This window comes from Oncorhynchus gorbuscha, unplaced genomic scaffold (assembly GCF_021184085.1).
Source record: "Oncorhynchus gorbuscha isolate QuinsamMale2020 ecotype Even-year unplaced genomic scaffold, OgorEven_v1.0 Un_scaffold_2088, whole genome shotgun sequence".
Taxonomy (NCBI): Eukaryota; Metazoa; Chordata; class Actinopteri; order Salmoniformes; family Salmonidae; genus Oncorhynchus; species Oncorhynchus gorbuscha.
This window is the reverse complement of record NW_025746681.1, coordinates 48,516-68,131: the sequence shown is the minus strand read 5'-3', so window position 1 is coordinate 68,131 and position 19,616 is coordinate 48,516. Positions and strand designations below refer to the sequence as shown.

At 40.7% G+C, this 19,616-nt stretch overlaps 1 protein-coding gene across 6 annotated transcripts in view; it reads left to right on the top strand.

Moving 5' to 3' along the window:
• Window positions 1–19,616, top strand: part of LOC124024930 (zinc finger protein 664-like) — a 74,030-nt gene that overhangs the window by 12,068 nt on the left and 42,346 nt on the right. For 2 of the 6 annotated variants that reach the window (XM_046338662.1, XM_046338660.1), the window contains exon 3: window positions 2,365–2,613. In XM_046338662.1, the coding sequence (XP_046194618.1) occupies window positions 2,365–2,613 (249 nt within the window). Of the gene's footprint in view, window positions 1–2,364; window positions 2,614–6,344; window positions 6,429–10,316; window positions 10,559–10,732; window positions 10,853–10,885; window positions 10,965–11,001; window positions 11,029–19,616 lie in introns of those variants that run through there. The other 4 variants (XR_006837107.1, XR_006837106.1, XM_046338661.1 and 1 more) reach the window with 4 other exon arrangements.

The following is a 19,616-nucleotide window of genomic DNA, read 5'->3' as shown; positions in this document are numbered from 1 at the left end:
CAGGTAGTCCTGAGGGCGCTGGTCACAGGGCTCAAGTCCTCCGAGAGAGAGAAAGAATTAGAGAGAGCACACTTAAATTCACACAGGACACCGAATAGGACAGGAGAAGTACTCCAGATATAACAAACTGACCCTAGCCCCCCGACACAAACTACTGCAGCATAAATACTGGAGGCGGAGACAGGAGGGGTCAGAGGACACCCGGACAGGGCCAAACAGGAAGGATATAGCTTACCCCTTGGCAAAGCTGTACACCACTAGAGGGATATCCCCGTCAGCTAAATTGAACCCCGTTGAACCCCGTCAGCTAAATTGTCATGATAATCAGTGGTTTCAAGTTTCTCTCTGTGCATTTTTGACGAGATGATCACAGCAAAAAATAATAACTTCTGCATTTCCCGCTGTGTTAAACACATTGATTCTCATTACCAATCAGCTCAGGATAACTCCTGATAGAGTTGATTCTCATTACCAATAGGTTCAGGATAACTCCTGATAGAGTTGATTCTCATTACCAATAGGTTCAGGATAAGTCCTGATAGAGTTGATTCTCATTGCCAATCAGCTCAGGATAACTCCTGATAGAGTTGATTCTCATTACCAATAGGTTCAGGATAACTCCTGATAAGAGTTGATTCTCATTGCCAGCGGTTCAGGATAACTCTGATAGAGTTGATTCTCATTACCAATAGGTTCAGGATAACTCCTGATAGAGTTGATTCTCATTACCAATCAGTTCAGGATAACTCCTGATAGAGTTGATTCTCATTACCAATAGGTTCAGGATAACTCCTGATAAGAGTTGATTCTCATTGCCAATAGGTTCAGGATAACTCCTGATAAAGTTGGGTAGCTGATGGGCCTATTCAGAGCTTAAATAGCCAAAATGATGAATCACAGGAACCAGGACTAATAAAGCCAATGCAACTGACTGTTTTACTAACGCTAGGCCTTCCACATGGATGGACATTCATAAAGTTATAGACCGACACTGTAGGATACACCCCAGTAAACACAGACCGACGTCTTTTGGATGTCATTTTTTGACTTGGACGGCAGGAGAAATGTTCAAAAGCTCAAAAAAATTGCATTTGAGGATAGAAAGTGTTAGAAAATATATATATATAATAATGTTTGTGGGATCATTTTGTGATGCGGGTTGCATCATTAAGTACAGCTGTTTTTATCAACACAAGATTGTTAAATGAAACAACCTAGCTGGCAATTGTCAGATCTGTTTTCTATGCAAATGTTTTCTAAAAGTCGACAAAAAAGTTACTGGACAAGTTTTTGGAAACAGCTAATATTTCACAAGATTGGAAAGAACTACAGCAGAGTACAGGAAAGTAAAGTTTAATTCAGTACAGTAGAGTACAACAGTACAGAGTATAGTACAGTATAAAGTATTGTACTTTACTCTAATGTCTCCATTGGGGCTGGGCGATGTGGACTAAATATCATACAGCTGTATCTTCAGTTTCAAACTTCTGGGCGATTCGAGATATCTACATTTAGTTTTTCTCTAAATAAGCGTTGTACAATTAAAGGTTGAATCCACTGCATTTCTAACAGTCAATAATCTAATGAATTCAGGGCTTGTGAAGTTATACCGAGGCTAAATATAAACCTTCCACAACCATGACACCCACTAATCATTGTATTGTTTTATCAAGATGGTTTAACCTGGTTTTTGTTGTTTTTTGCAATTATCACTGATCTGGCTTTCAAGTCTATGAAAATGCCCTTTTTTTGTTACAAATGTAACTAGAACCAAGCATAATGCACATTCACTAACAATGACTTCTTGTAGCAGGCATTAGGCTACAGAATATTAACACGTCTCATCAACAATCTCTCAAGCCCACATGCTAGTGACTAGCCAGCTAATCTTTATATTTCAAGTTCAGCCAACTTGGATCTATTTGCTAACAAGGTTGAACAGTTGAATTGTTATGAACACACCCTTCTGTCTCCAACTGTTTGAAAAGCATGTTAGCCTGTCCACTTTGTTCAGATGTTGAAATCAAGTGGCCAACCTTATTTCTCAGAATAAGAACGAGTGGCTAATTCCTTACAGTGTATTCGGAAAGTAACATACTGTGATCTTGTACTAAATGTTTTTTGAGTCATTTATGCATTTATGTGAATTTAGGAAATCTACGAAAGATTAAGTGCACTTATGTTGTACAATTTAAAATGTGTACTTTGTGTCTAATGTGAATTAATGTTTTGTCAGGGATTATCTACCTGATCTACTGAAATGAGATAATTGAACAAGAAAAAAATAGAAAATATTTTTACAGAATAAAGTGGCAGAACTGTCAAGAAAATAACTTTTGTGTCCGTTTGTCTTTATTACTACAGACCGACTCAGATTAAGTCTGAGGCCAGTAACATCAACAGTGAGGACAAACCCAGCCTGCCTCTCTCCTTCCACACTGAGTCCAAACCTACAGTCACTGGGTCCAGATTGTGACAGTGGAGCCCAGTTTTCTCTGCAGGATCCAGAGATGGCATCAGTGAAGCTGGAAGACTGCAGTCAAACACTGGAGCTGAATGTCAACATTAAAGATGAAGATGAGGAGGAGAAGGTTGGGACATCTGTTTCTGATGGTAAGAGCAGGAGTAATAGACCGCCATACGTTTTGACCCAGTCTATTAATAGGTTTAATTCTGTAGTTTTGACAACACATATCCCTGAATGACTGGTCTGTCTGGAGTGATCAGAGAGGAGACTAAAGAGGTGAAGTAGACAAACTGCCTGTGTTTTAAAGTTCTATGAAATTAGTCTGTGTAGTTACTAACCCCTGTGATACTGAGTGGAGGATGATATGAAATGAGTCTGTGTAGTTACTAACCCTTGTGATAGTGAGTGGAGGATGATATGAAATGAGTGTGTAGTTACTAACCCTTGTGATAGTGAGTGGAGGATGATATGAAATGAGTGTGTAGTTACTAACCCTTGTGATAGTGAGTGGAGGATGATATGAAATGAGTCTGTGTAGTTACTAACCCTTGTGATAGTGAGTGGAGGATGATATGAAATGAGTCTGTGTAGTTACTAACCCTTGTGATAGTGAGTGGAGGATGATATGAAATGAGTCTGTGTAGTTACTAACCCTTGTGATAGTGAGTGGAGGATTATATGACTCATCATTTTCGCACCCCTTTTTGGCTGAGGTTGTTGAATAGCTTTTAAGGCTGACCCAATTTAGTCAATTGGTCGATAGGCTGTTGGTCGACCAATATGTTTTTAGTCGAGCAGTGGCATATATATATATAAATAAATTAATGTATGGCACACAAGACACCTGTCAGATTCACACCTGTCTGAGTGGACTAGTCCATTGCCTGTCTGAGTGGACTAGTCCATTGCCTGTCTGAGTGGACTAGTCCATTGCCTGTCTGAGTGGACTAGTCCATTGCCTGTCTGAGTGGACTAGTCCATTGCCTGTCTGAGTGGACTAGTCCATTGCCTGTCTGAGTGGACTAGTCCATTGCCTGTCTGAGTGGACTAGTCCATTGCCTGTCTGTGTGGACTAGTCATTGCCTGTCTGTGTGGACTAGTCCGTTTGCTGTCTGAGTGGACTAGTCCGTTGCCTGTCTGAGTGGACTAGTCCATTGCCTGTCTGTGGACTAGTCCATTGCCTGTCTGTGGACTAGTCCATTGCCTGTCTGAGTGGACTAGTCCATTGCCTGTCTGAGTGGACTAGTCCATTGCCTGTCTGAGTGGACTAGTCCATTGCCTGTCTGAGTGGACTAGTCCATTGCCTGTCTGAGTGGACTAGTCCATTGGTGATGGCTCACCAGTAGTACTTTACTGTTAATTCACATAATTTCTAATCTACAATGTTTGTTTAATTATGGTGATGAATTCAATATATTATTATTACAACACTCTTACTGTTGTCAATGTAAGAGTTTACATTTTGTTGCAAAGGAACAACCTTGGCTACAAGGTATGCCTACTTCTCTGTGTAAATGTTGGCTATAGGCAACCTGGCCTCTGTGTAAATGTAGGCCTATAAATGTGCCAGGAAGGGATCTGATACTATTACTGAATGTCTTAACTCAATGGACAGGAAAAGGCACAACTCTCACTCAATCACTTTTTCAAATTTTAATTAAGCAAGTTTAAAATATTGCCGTTTGAACGGCATTGAAGACAACGTCAATCTTTTAAACTTGCTTAACAAAACTACGATTTTTAAATGGTGAAGGTGTTGCACCTTTGCTGTAAAATGATGTTTACACATTTTAGGTTGCACCTCTACTCACATTGCTTGAGCACCTTCAACTTCTTTCCAATTTTGATTGTCTTAACTCACCATCACTGTGGAGTTTCTCAAAGTCATTTTCTTCGCCTCAAACAACAAGTAAACAAAGTCTGTTTTTACAACCAGTGAGAATGACAATAGTTCCTCAATGTAGACTATTTTACTCATATTTTCATCTCTCTTCCTTTCGATAATGACTCAGCATGAAAGGGGAAAAAAATGTCATGCTCTGATCCCGGTTTAACATCATAAAATAGGCCTACCTGATTACTTCTCATCCCTTGCGCAAATAGCCTACAACTGTGTCTGTCTTTCCTGAGCTCACTGGCCAAGGAAACTCTTTGAGGCCCAGAATATTTTATACAATGTTGCAAGTTTGCTAGCACAGGCCAGACCAAATTATTAGTTGGATGCAATGTTTAAGTTCCTTGCAGTCAGGCCATGCATAGCCAATGTGATTTATAGAATATTTATTTTCATAATAAATATGTTCTACATGCAGGCTGCAGTGTTATTGTTGGCTATTTGTAGGCTGTTTTTACATATTGACAATAGAAGTAACTTTTTGAATTGAATAATTTTAATTTAGATATAATTTATTAACCACGTGACATTGATTTGAGATATGAAGACATCATCATCATCATCATCATCATCATCATCATCATCAAATGTATTTATAAAGCCCTTTTTACATCAGCAGATGTCACAAAGTGCTTATACAGAAACTCTGCCGAAAACCCCAAACAGCAAGCTATGCAGAAAGCACGGTGGCTAGGAAAAACTCCCTAAAAGGCAGGAACCTTGGAAGCAACCTAGAGAAGAACCATGCTCTGAGGGTGGCCAGTCTTCTTTTGACTGTGCCGGGTAGAGATTATAAGAGTACATGGCCAATAAGGCCAGATCTTTCTTCAAGATGTTCAAACATTCATAGTTGACCAGCAGGGTCAAATAATAGTCACATGCTGTTAATTGCAAGGGAAGGAAACTCAATTCCAAGCTTGTATAATGCATTTGAAATGGAACTGTCTTTCATGTAACACCTCTCCAGTACGTTTAGAGCTGTCCTTAGACTCTCACCATTTACATTGACTGCTACATGTTAGCTTTCTCTGGCAATCACACAGGGTCCAACGTTCGACACATGGGTGGCTAACTAGCTAGCTACATGCTACCCTGACGAGTGACCAAACTGTGTCCTAACACTATCATTATGTCTACATTTCCAGGTGTGAGCGTGACTACATGCAACACTTCCCTCTTAAAATACTCAGTTCTTCTTTCTCAGAAATGTCCTAACATAAGAGGTCTCACATTATCATGGACCTGGGGATCCAATTGTGCCCCTACCATGTCTACCTTTCCTTTTACCAATCACATTCATTGATACAAGAGGCATCGCTAGTGAGTTGGATAGTCCAAGGACAGGGGACAATGTCTGCACCTCAAGTAGTCTGCCATGCATTGTCCTCTCAGACGGCCATGGCATTATGATCACAGTATATGACGTGAGACAATGAGGTGCAGATAGGTGAGGTTACTAGACGTTATTTTAAATTAAATGAAAAGGTTCCATGAAAACCATAACTGACATGCAGATCAGTAGAAATGGCACGATAATCTGCCACTCCAAATGGAGAAATCTGTTGACTGCTGGTGTAGCCTGTTATCAGCTACTTCAGGAGGGTAACAGCAGAGTCTGAGAAGGCCAGCAGCAGTGAGGATTAGGAGGTCGGGAACAGGTTGATCTCTGGCTCCCTCTTTAGTAATTTATGTCTTGATTTTTTTTTTAAATGTATTGCCGTGCTTAAAGCATCAGACAAGCTCAGTAGCCTACATATATTTGATTTTATTCAAACAAAAAGTGTGTCTAATATTTGGAAAATACACGTTTTAAAATGTATACAAATCGATTGGTCGAAAGAACAGATGACTGTCGACCAGGATGTTTTGTTTTTTTGTCGGCATGGCCCTAATAGCTTTATTCCCTGTATTGTACAGCCTATTGTTATGAAGTCATATGTATATCACACCAACTGACTGGTTCTTCTGATGTTGTTCACACAGGAGACCATGTTGAGACATTCTCTACATCCAGAGAGCAACAGCAGGAAGGTCACAGAGCTAAGAGGTCTCATCCCTGCCCACATTGTGAGGAGATTTTCCCATTTCTATCAAAACTAAAAATACACTTAAAAATACACACAGGAGATAATCTGTATTCCTGCACTGACTGTGGGAAGAGTTTAAAAACATCACAGGCTCTGACAGTTCATCAGAGAGTGCACACTGGAGAGAAACCTTACTCTTGCTCTGATTGTGGGGGCGTTTCTCTCATCAGAGCAACTTAAAAACACACCAACGTATACACACAGGTGAGAAGCCTTACAACTGCTCTGACTGTGGAAAATGTTTCACAACATCAACTGGACTAACAGTTCATCAGAGAACACACACAGGAGAGAAGCCTTACTTCTGTTCTGACTGTGGGAGGAGTTTCATAACATCAAGGACTCTGACAGTTCATCAGAAAATGCACACTGGAGAGAAACCTTACTACTGCTCTGATTGTGGGGAGAGTTTCTCTCAACAGAGCAATTTTTAAAACACACCAACGTACACACACAGGAGATAAGCCTTACTACTGCTCTGACTGTGGGAAGGGTTTCTCTCAACAGATCCACAATATGTCACCAGCGAATACACACAGGAGAGAAGCCTTACTCCTGCTCTGACTGTGGGAAGGGTTTCTCCCAACAGAGCAACTTAAAATGTCACCAACGCATACATAAAGGAGAGAGCCTTACTCCTGCTCTGACTGTGGGAAGTGCTTCACAACATCAACTGAGCTAAAGTTCATCAAAGAGGACACACAGGAGAGAAGCCTTACTCCTGCTCTGACTGTGGGAAGAGTTTCTCCCAACAGGGCAGCTTAAAAATACACCAACGTATACATAAAGGAGAGAAGCCTTACTCCTGCTCTGACTGTGGGAAGTGCTTCACAACATCAACTGAGCTAAAAATTCATCAAAGAAGACACACAGGAGAGAAGCCTTACTCCTGCTCTGACTGTGGAAGAGTTTCTCCCAATTGGCTACCTTAAAAACACATCAACGTATACATAAAGGCAAGAAGCCTCATCAGTTGTCTCAGTCCAGTTAAGATTAGTCACTCCATCGCTTCATTCTCATCTCATAAAGGAATTGTTAACAGTGAATTTGATAACATTAAGAAGAACACTCAATTGTAATCCTATTGTTTCTCATTGACAACTGTGCAGAGGGGTGGTGCTGGAGATGAATATTGAATATGAAGTTTAAACATTTTCCTTTTAAGGCAAAAACAAAAGGAGGGTGGTTGGTTGGTCGGGTGTATAGATGGGTCTGCATATAACATGAACGTATTGCAACCCAAAGGTTTCATGTTCGAATCTCATCATAGACAACTTTTGCATTTTAGCTAATAAGCAACTTTGCAACTACACTACATGGCCAGGAGTATGTGGACACCTGCTCGTCGAACATCTCATTACAAAATCATGGGCATTAATATGGACTTGGTCCTCCGCCCTCTGCTGCTATAACAGCTTCCACTCTTCTGGGAAGACTTTCCAGTAGATGCTGGAACATTGCTGTGGGGACTTTCTTTCATTCGGCTCGAAGTCAGCGTTCCAATTCATCCCAAAGGTGTTCGATGGGGTTGAGGTCAGGGCTCTGTGCAGGCCAGTCAAGTTCTTCCACACCGATCTCAATAAACCATTTTTGTATGGACCTTGCTTTGTGCAGAGGGAAACTGTCATGCGGAAACAGGAAAGGGCCTTCCCCAAACTGTTACCACAAAGTTGGAAGCACAGAATCATCTAGAATGTCATTGTATGCTGTAGCATTAAGATTTCCCTTCACTGGAACTAAGGGGACTAATCCGAACCATGAAAAACAGCCCTTGACCATTATATCTCCACCACACTTTACAGTTGGCACTATGCATTGCGGCAGGTATCGTTAAGCTAGCATCCACCAAACCCAGATTTGTCCATCAGACTTCCAGATGAGGCGTGATTCATCACTCCAGAAAGTCCAATAGCGTTGCACCACTCCAGCTGACGCTTGGCATTGCACATCTTGGTGATTTTAGTCTTGTGTGTGGCTGCTCGGCCATAGAAACCCATTTTTTTTGTGAAGCTCCTAACGAACAGTTCTTGTGTTGACGTTGCTTACAGAGGCAGTTTGGAACTTGGTAGTGAGTGTTGCAACTGAGGACAAATTATTTTTACGCGCTTCAGCACTTGGCGGTCCCGTTCTGTAAGCTTGTGTGGCCTACCACTGACCGGGGCAGCTCTAGCAGTGCAGAAATTTGACAAACTGACTTGTTGGAAAGGTGGCATCCTATGACAATGCCACTTTGAAAGTTGCTGAGCTCTTCAGGCCATTCTACTGCCAAAATGTGTCTATGGAGATTGCATGGCTGTGTGCTCAATTGTATACACCGGTCAGTAAAGTGTGTGGCTGAAATGGCCGAAACCACTCATTTGACGGGTGTCCACATACTTTTATATATATATAGATATCTCAGCAAAAAAAGAAACGTACTCTCACTGTCAAGTGCGTTTATTTTCAGCAAACTTAACGTGTGTAAATATTTGTATGAACATAAGATTCAACAACTGAGGCATAAACAGAACACGTTCCTCAGACGTGACTAACAGAAATGGAATAATGTGTCCCTGAACAAAGGAGGGGAGGGGGTCAAAATCAAAAGTAACAGTCAGTATCTGGTGTGGCCACCAGCTGCTTTAAGTACTGCAGTGCATCTCCTCCTCATGGACTGCACCAGATTTACCAGTTCTTGCTGTGAGATGTTACCCTACTCTTCCACCCATGCATCTGCAAGTTCCCGGACAATTCTGGGGGGAATGGCCCTAGCCCTCACCCTCCGATCCAACAGGTCCCAGGCGTGCTCAATGGGATTGAGATCCGGGCTCTTCGTTGGCCATTCCTGTCTTGCAGGAAATCATGCACAGAACGAGCAGTATGTCTGGTGGCATTGTCATGCTGGAGGGTCATGTCAGGATGAGCCTGCAGGAAGGGTACCTCATGAGGGAGGATGATGTCTTCCCTGTAAAGCACAGCGTTGAGATCGCCTGCAATGACAACAAGCTCAGTCTGATGATGCTGTGACACACCGCCCCAGACCAATGACGGACACTCAACCAAATCGATCCCACTCGAGAGTACAGGCCTCGGTGTAACGCTCATTCCTTCAACAATAAATGCGAATCCAACCATCACCCCTGGTGAGACAAAACCGTGACTCGTCAGTGAAGAGCACTTTTGCCAGTCCTGTCTGCAAAGGTTGGTTTGTGCCCATAGGCGACGTTGTTGCCGGTCTGGTGAGGACCTGCCTTACAACAGGCCTACAAGCCCTCAGTCCAGCCTCTCTCAGCCTATTGGGGACAGTCTGAGCACTGATGGAGGGATTGTGCGTTCCTGGTGTAACTCGGGCAGCTGTTGTTGCCATCCTGTACTGCAGGTGTGATGTTCTGATTCCCGATCCTGTGCAGGTGTTGTTACACGTGGTCTGCCACTGTGAGGATGATCAGCTGTCCGTCCTGTCTCCCTGTAGCGCTGTCTTAGGCGTCTCACAGTACGGACATTGTAATTTATTGCCCTGGCCACATCTGCAGTCCAATGAAGATCTGTTAAGTTATTTGGATTTTTACTACTTATATTTGAAAGACTGGGTCCTGAAAAAGGGATGTTTCTTTTTTTGCTGAGTTTATATAGTGTACTCAGCATGTAAAGTTAGCATGCAACTATTTAGCATGTTAATTAATGTTAACATCAAATTGGAATAAGTAAAATATCATACGTATTGCATATTTGTAACATATTGTAATTCGTAAAATACTTAAACATCCTACAAATCGTATTATATTGTACGACTCATCTTACATTCATAGGCTAGTGTCATACTAAAGTGAGCGGTATGGATTTTTGTAAGATATAATACATTTTGATCTGACACCAAGTTGTCCCTCAGGGCTTTGACCGTTGCTGCATCTGTGGATCGCTCTGGATGGGCGTCTGTCAGATGACTAATGTGATGTAGATGTCGAGCGGCTTCACTGCAAATAGATCGTATGTTTTAAATATTCAACAATGATAATAAAATAAAAAGCTATTCCTCTGCAGGTAGAGATGGTGTGATGATCAGTTCTCTGTGGGAATGAGTTAGTAGATACATGTATCAGATAGAGATGGTGTGATGATCAGTTCTCTGTGGGAATGGTTAGTAATGAGTTTGATAGTTCTCTGTGGGAATGAGTTAGTAGACAACAACAGGTATCAGATTAGAGATGATCAGATGAATGTGATGATCAGTTCTCTGTGGGAATGAGTAGACAACAGGTATCAGATAGAGATGATGTGATGATCAAATGAGTTAGTAGACAACAGGTATCAGATAGAGATGATGTGATGATCAGTTCTCTGTGGGAATGAGTTAGTAGACAACAGGTATCAGATAGAGATGATGTGATGATCAGTTCTCTGTGGGAATGAGTTAGTAGACAACATGTATCTCTGTGGGAATGAGTTAGTAGACAACAGGTATCAGATAGAGATGGTGTGATGATCAGTTCTCTGTGGGAATGAGTTAGTAGACAACAGGTATCAGATAGAGATGATGGATGTGTTCTCTGTGGGAATGAGTTAGTAGACAACAGGTATCAGATAGAGATGATGTGATGATCTACATAATGACTTTTGTTTAAGACAACAGGTGATACACAGGCTACAGATAGAGATGGTGAAACGTTTGGGTGGGTTCTTTTTTACTACATAATGACTTGTTTAATGATACACAGGCTGTGAAATCTTATATTGTCTTATAAAACTAGATTGATTACTTTAGTAGTCATTGATACATTTATTTGGGTAATTGATCTGACTATGACAAATAAACATTCTACATGAATTTGTGCTGGTTTAACCTTTTGTATTTTCTATATAGTTAAACCCAAAAAACGTTTTTGTTCAATTCATGGCATTCAAAATATATATCTAGTCAAAACATGTCACTACACCTTTACACATCACCATTGGGACAAGCCAATTTGCTACAATGCATAAAAATTAATGTTTTGCAGTGTAAAGGACTTAAACATGTTTATTATTAAGTTAAATAAAACTAAAACAAATTGTCATTTTTCAAGTGTTTTATGTGGTACCAAAGTCCAGGGACAGCATTACCACCACAAATCAACAACGAACCACTTAATATTAGGGAATGGAACCAGAGAGGAAGATTGTGTTTCCTTTCTCACACCACTACAGTATTCATTTCAGAAGACCTTTTCCACGACCCCTTGTTAGAGCTCAATATATACCCAAGACTATAATGAGGGTCAGACTGTTAAAATGCTTAGTTGATTATGTAAATAGTATTGTAGAACTCTGGTATTGATGACCCATTTCAGGGTGAGTCATTGATATGAATGTTTAGAGTGAAAGAGCTGTGACCTCACATGTGATGGCCCACATCTACCACAACCTTTCCTATTGTGTTAGCCAGCACCACAGCATTTTAGGAAGCTATTGTTCAAATTGTGTTCATATGTACATTACAATGAGAGGGGTGTGGCATGCACAGTGGAGGAAGTTGATCCCAGACTTCTATTTAGGACTGGGATACTATACAGAGTTGACAAATTACACACTCCAAACCTACAGTCACTGGGTCCTGATTGTGACAGTGGAGCCCAGTTTGCACTGCAGGGTCCAGAGATGGCATCAGTGAAGCTGGAAGACTGCAGTCAAACACTGGAGCTGAATGTCAACATTAAAGATGAAGAAGAGGAGGAGAAGATTGGGAAATCTGTTAATCATGGTAAGAGCAGGTTATATCTAACTATAAATTAGACCTCCATAAATTATCACCCAGTCTTTTGTTAGGTTGAATTCTGTAATTCTGACATCCAATTCTCTTCAACGCTTTTGAATGAGGAAAATGTGGAATTGACTAATTGAAATGGAATTGACCCTGACAGTTGATAACCCTTTGCGATAATGAGTGGGGGATGATATAGCTAACACTTTTCAAAGACAAATTGGTATTGAAGTTTCTGAACCTGAGAGATTAAGATCAGTAAAACACATTTACCTGTATTTTGCACCTTTTTAAAAAACTAAAGTACTTCAATATATACTTAAAATATGTTTGTTACTGGTACCTGCTACATTCAGACACTTGTGGGCGTCCTAGAGAAAAATGTGTTTGTTCGTGAGTCTCAGCTTGTAGGCCGAACCTTTTCGGGCGATACAGACAGAAGTTGGTGTCTCCTGGTCTGACAAACAACACCGCAGCTCTGCCACGGAGAGACATCAGCGGATGCGGTGGACTGAGACGCAGCCCATGCAAAAATACATTTTGATTGGGATTTCTTTATTATTATGCTCACCAAGTGTTGGCTAGCTAACTGCAGAGGCATAACAGTAGCTAGCTAACGTTAGCAAACGTACTTAACTACATTTAGCTAGGTAGCAAACGTTAGCTAGCAAACGTTAGCTAGCAAACGTTAGCTAGCAAACGTTAGCTAGCAAACGTTAGCTGGCGATAATATTAGGCCTAACAACTAGGCCAGCTAGCTAACAAGTTACCATAGCACATTGTACAGAGTAAACTTTCCATGTAGTATATTGAGTTTGTTTTTGTATTAGCTATCTAGTTTTCTAACATTGATTAGCTACTGTAGCTAGCTAAATTACCTAACCTACAGCTGACAAATAGCTATGATATGGTCGCTACTGGCTAGCTAGCTGGGCTCACCTTTGTGTGAAGTTAGCCACAATAAGGATTATAAATAACAGTGGAATTTACGGTTCGCCTTCACAATAAAAGTCCCCAATTGGAAACAACAGTATTGCGTTAGTAATACATATATTTCGTGTTAGTATACACTTTTGTAGCTAGCTGGATAACCCAATAACTAGTTGTCAAGGCCTAGGTAGCTATAGCCCTAAACTATGGAAAGCATGATGATAACTATTGTACGATAATGTTGTGTCTAAATTGTCATACATTATTCTCTACCACGGATTTCCACAAGATCTCAGACTCCAGGATGGGAAAGACTTACCAGAAAGAAACATATGACAACAGAGACATAGTTATTGATTTCCATTGTTGTTTGTGATGTTAAAAAGGAGGACAAGAAGACTATCCCGTTTTTCTAAATTAGCTACAGTGCATTCGGAAAGTATTCAGACCCTTGACTTTTTCCACATTTTGTTACATTACAGCCTTATTCTAAAATTGATTAAATTAAAATGTCCTCTGCAATCGACACACACCCCATAATGCCAAAGTGAAAACAGGTTTTTATATATATTTTTTCAAAATATATCTTTAAAAAACAACTTTATGAACATAAGTATTCAGACACTTTGCTATGAGACTCGAAATTGAGCTCTGGTGCATCCTGTTTCCATTGATCATCCTTGAGATGTTTCTACAACTTGATTGGAGTCCAGCTGTGGTAAATTCAATTGATTGGACATGCTTTGGAAAGGCACAGACCTGTCTATGTAAGGTCCCACAGCTGACAGTGCATGTTGGAGCTAAAACCAAGCCATGATGTCGAAGGAATTGTCCGTAGAGCTCCGAGACTGAATTGTATAGAGGCACAGATCTGGGGAAGGGTACCAAAAATATCTGCAGCATTGAAGGTCCCCAAGAACACAGTGGCCTCCATCATTCTTAAATGGAAGAAGTTTGGAACCACCAAGATGCTTGCTTGAGCTGGCAGCCCGGGCAAACTGAGGAAGCAGGGGAGAAGGGCCTTGGTCAGGTAGGTGAGCAGAACCTGATAGTCACTCTGACAGAGCTCTAGAGTTCCTCTGTGGAGATGGGAGAATTCTAGGAAGTTTTCCTCGCCACTGGGCGTCTGCATTGCTTTGCTCTGTGGAGTTTTAGTCTTTGTAAAAAAGCCTTACTCCTGCTCTGACTGTTGGAAGAGTTTCTCTCAACATGGCCACTTAAAAGACACCAACATATACATACATGTGAGAATCCTCATCAGTTCTCTGACTAGCTAAGATTAAAATCATTCCTTCACTTAATTCTCCAGAAATCATAGTATACTCTATTGTATTCCTGTTGTTTCTCACTGTGAGAAAAGGGAGCGTTATAGAATTTTAGCCTCTACTTTACTGATCAGTATTCACCTTGTCAGTTCTGGTGCGTTTTGATAGCTTCTACTGTAAAGATATTGATATGACCTTGGATTTGCCCTGAGGGTTGAATATCCTCTGTGAGGCTGGTTGACTGGGTGGTGCTGCTTCCCTCTGCAGTTTTCTGTGGGAATGAGCTGGTAGACACAACATGTATCAGATAGAGATGGTGTGATCAGTTTTCACCATTCGGTTGGGTGGATTATTTTTGTTTATGAAATAGTATTTTAAAACTAGACTAGTTATTAATTTTACATATGTTTGGATAACTTAATTGAAGCCTGCTTAATGTATCTTCCAATGAAAAGTAAAGATTGTACATTAATTTGTACTGGCCAAACCCTTCTCTTTTTTTGTAACGAATTACCAAAAAAACATACTTTAAGTGACATATATAGTGCTTTTCTGAAGCTTAGCAAGACAGGAAGTTTAAATGAGCATCACAAAGCTAAATCTGACATTCTCTTTATTGATCTACTGAATCATCATAGTTTTGGGGTGTTAACTTTACACTAAATATAATGCTTTGTTTAATTCATGAAATTCCAACAAATATATCTGTATTTATCTACACAATACGTGTCATGACACCTCTACACACTGGGTCAAGACAATTTACTAGTCACCAATATTCTCTAAATCAAATTGGTGATGACTGTTTAACAGTCTTATGGCCTGGAGATAGAAGTGGCTTCATTCTCTCAGTCCCAGCTTTGATGCACCTGTACTGTCTCCAACTGCTAGGGGCGGCAGGTAGCCGAGTGGTCAGAGTGAGCTGACAAGTTAACTATCTGTTGTTAACCCACTGTTCCCCGGGCGCCGAAGACGTGGATGTCGATTATGGCAGCCCCTCACACCTCTCTGATTCAGAGGGATTTGGTTAAATGCTGATGACACATTTCCGTTGAAGCCATTCAGTTGTACAACTGACTAGATATCCCCCTTTCCAAGATGGTAACAGGGTGAACAGGCCTGTCTCTGGTGGCTGAGGTTTTTGATGATCTTCCTAGCCTTCCACAGAGATCATCTACAATGCATATGTAATGAGTTGAAAAACTTAGACACTACAACAGACACCCCCTTAGTTAAAACAAACAAGGCTTATTTGTCTAGCTAATCAATCTCCCTTTTATATTCTACATGGTTTAGTAGTAGTTAGTCCATCAGTCCAATAATGTCGCTGTGGTAGTGGGGGGAACAGGAAGTTCCGGGTTGGTGCCCACCATTCTACAGAATAAAGAAAACGCCAGAACTGTGCTGACCGTTTCTCTTTATTATTACAGGTATGTAATAGAACGTTTAAACGGACTAACATCGAAATAACGTTTGGATAAGGTTTTGTGTCAAACCGAGTGAGTGAAGAACGTGAGAAAAAAACATTTACGAGCACACGGCGTGGTGTCCACCACACGTTTTCAATTGTAAGGCTTTCATTGTTCGTATACAGCTCAGTGGGTTTCGCCTGGGGATGTTCAGTACAAAAACGCTGTGGAAGTTGCAGATAGAAATGCCTTGAATAGAACTGACATGATTCCTTAGAATCAGATGCATGTTTGTTCTACATAATACATCTATATCTGATCGTGGCCAACGTCTCCGTCCTCCCCGCTTGTCCCTACCTATGTGAAGATAGCTACAATAACGATTAGCCACAATAGTGGAATTTGCGGTTCAACCTCACAGTAAAAGTACCTACGGTAATTGAAAGTGATGAACGAATAGAAAATAGTGGAATCATTCCATATTTGGGTTAGATAATGATAACATGATTGGAATTTTACTTAATTTAAAATGAATTACAATAATTGATTAAATTGGGGAAAAAAGGAGAAAAGAACGTTTGAAATCCCACTGTGTATATGTTGGACTGCATCATTTGCATTGGGGACATTTTTATATGTACTTATGAAACTGGTTGGATTGTGCACCCAGGAAACAGGTGATACCCACAGAATACAATTACCAAGAGTTAACACATATTAATGTCTTAGCTCTTATTGCAGGACTTTGACTCAAAAATCACCTTCCCAGTCAGTCTATTACAGGGGTTCTCCAGTACTATTTGAGAAGGTCCAGTCACACACATTTCCAAAGTTCAGTTTCCTAGGTGGCAAAAGTCCAGATGGATATTGTAATTTATTGGCGTAACAAACCCCCAACTTGCAACCCCAAAATCTTCCACAACCCTGTTGTTGGCAGGTTTAAATGTAATATCACACAATTCTAAACATTTTGAGATGTGGGGCAACATTTTTTGTTGTTGCAGTTTTAAAGCTAATTTCCTGCAATTTTACACATTTCCATGTCTTCTGTGTTTATATGATACCAGGGGTCGAAACCCAACCCAAAAAAAGTATTATTATGTATATATTTGGGTTCCGTGGTCCGTATTGACCCGTTCTGGATGTGGACCGTGGTCTGTATTGACCCAGTCTGGATCTGGACCGAGGTCTGTATTGACCCGCTCTGGATCTGGACCGTGGTCCGTATTGACCCAGTCTGGATCCGGACCGAGGTCCGTATTGACCCAGTCTGGATCCGGACCGAGGTCCGTATTGACCCAGTCTGGATCCGGACCGAGGTCCGTTGACCCAGTCTGGATCCGGACCGAGGTCCGTATTGACCCAGTCTGGATCCGGACCGAGGTCCGTATTGACCCAGTCTGGATCCGGGCCGTGGTCCGTATTGACCCAGTCTGGATCCGGGCCGTGGTCCGTATTGACCCAGTCTGGATCCGGGCCGTGGTCCGTATTGACCCAGTCTGGATCCGGACTGAGGTCCACCAGTTGAGTATGGAGGGTCTTTTGTTTGTGTTGGACATTCATATTGCACTCTACAGTCTTACCTATGGATTGTTCAGCCTACTCAGTGACACCCACAGAACACAACTATGTAGAGTTTACACAAATATTAGCATCTCAGCTCTATTGCAAATCAAATCAAATGTATTTATATAGCCCTTCGTACATCAGCTGATATCTCAAAGTGCTGTACAGAAACCCAGCCTAAAACCCCAAACAGCAAGCAATGCAGGTGTAGAAGCACGGTGGCTGGGAAAAACTCCCTAGAAAGGCCAAAACCTAGGAAGAAACCTAGAGAGGAACCAGGCTATGTGGGGTGGCCAGTCCTCTTCTGGCTGTGCCGGGTGGAGATTATAATAGAACATGGACAAGATGTTCAAATGTTCATAAATGACCAGCATGGTCGAATAATAGTAAGGCAGAACAGTTGAAACTGGAGCAGGACTCTGAAAACTCTGCTGTCCGGGAGTTGAACCCCGTCAGCTAAATTGTCATGATAATCAGTGGTTTCAAGTTTCTCTGTACATTTTTGAGGAGATGATAACAACAATAAATTAATACTTCTGCATTTCCCTCTGTGTTAAACACATAGATTCTCATTGCCAATAGACTCAGGATAACTCCTGATAAAGTTGGGTAGCTGATGGGCCTATTCAGCGCTTAAATAGACAACATGATTAGTCACAGGAACCAGGACTAATAAAGCCAATGCAACTGGCTGTTTTACAAACGCTAGGCCTTCCACATGGATGGACATTCATAAAGTTATAGACCGACACTGTAGGATACACCCCAGTAAACACAGACCGACGTCTTTTGAATGTCTTTGTTTGACTTGGCCCAAACCTTAGACCGGACCAGATCTGAACCAATCGCATCATTAGGCAGGATTTCATTGACCCGGGTGCGTTCGACAAAAGTAATGTGACAAAAAATATTTGCGGCGGCAGATATGAGAAATGTTATAAAGCTCAACAACATTTTTAATCGTTTGATGGTGGATTTTTCTTTTGTCAAAGTTTCTTTATTCCCGACAAGTGAGGATAGAAGCTGTGTTAAAAAACAACGTATGATTGCGGAATCATTTTGACGGTACGAGGTGCGTCATTACTAACAGCTGTTTTTATCGATACAAGATAATTAAATGAAAGCACTAGCGGGCAATTTTCGGATCTATTTTCTATTCGAACTTTCTCTAAATGTCGACAAAAAAAAATTATTGGACAAGTTATTGGAGACAGCTACTGTTTCACAAGATTGGAACGCATAGTACAGCAGAGTACAGGAACGTAAAGTTTAGTAGAGTACAACAATACAGAGTATAGTACAGTATAACGTGTATCTTGAGTTTTTAAATGTTTAAATTTATTTATTGGCAATTCACAACATATTAATACATATTTTTTTTCTTCTCTAAATGATCCTTGTACAATTAAAGGTTGAATACACTGCATTTCTAACAGTCAATAATCTAATGAAGTCTAACACCCATTAATCATTGTATTATTTTATCAAAATAGTTTAACCTGCTATTTTTTGTTGTTGCAATAATCACTTCTCTCAAGCCCAGGTGCTGGTGATTAACCTGCTAATCTTTATGTTTCAAGTTTATGTAACAGTGTAACTTTAGACCGTCCCCTCGCCCATACTCGGGGGGGGGGAACTACGACTTCAAGGTCTCAGAGCAAGTGACGTCAACGATTAAAACGCTAACTAGCCGTTTCACATCCGTTACATTTAGTCAAATTGGATCTATTTGCTAACAAGGTTGAACAGTTTAATTGTTATGAATTGTTATGAACACACCCTTATTTCTGTCTCCAACTGTTTGAAAAGCTTGTTAGCCTGTCCACTTTGTTCAGATGTTAAATCAAGTGGCCAAAACCTTATTTCTCAGAATGAGAACGAGTTGCTTACTCCTTACAGTGCATTCTGAAGGTTTTCAGACCCCTTTTCCACATTTTGTATTTACCCAAACTTTGATTAAATGAAATGTTTTTCCTCAAATCTACACACATAATGACAAAGCAAAAACAGATTTTTATTTTTTGCAAATTTACAAAAAAAATTCAAAACCGCAATGTATTTCCATATTTATTCAGACCCTTTGCTATGAGACTCAGAATTGAGCTCAGGTGCATCCTGTTTCCATTGATCATCCTTGATGTTTCTACAACTTGATTGTTGTCCACCTGTAGTAAATTCAATTGATCGGACATGATTTGGAAAGGCACACACCTGTCTATATAAGGTCCTACATTTGACAGTGCATGTCAGAGCAAAAACCAAGCCACGAGGTCGAAGGATTT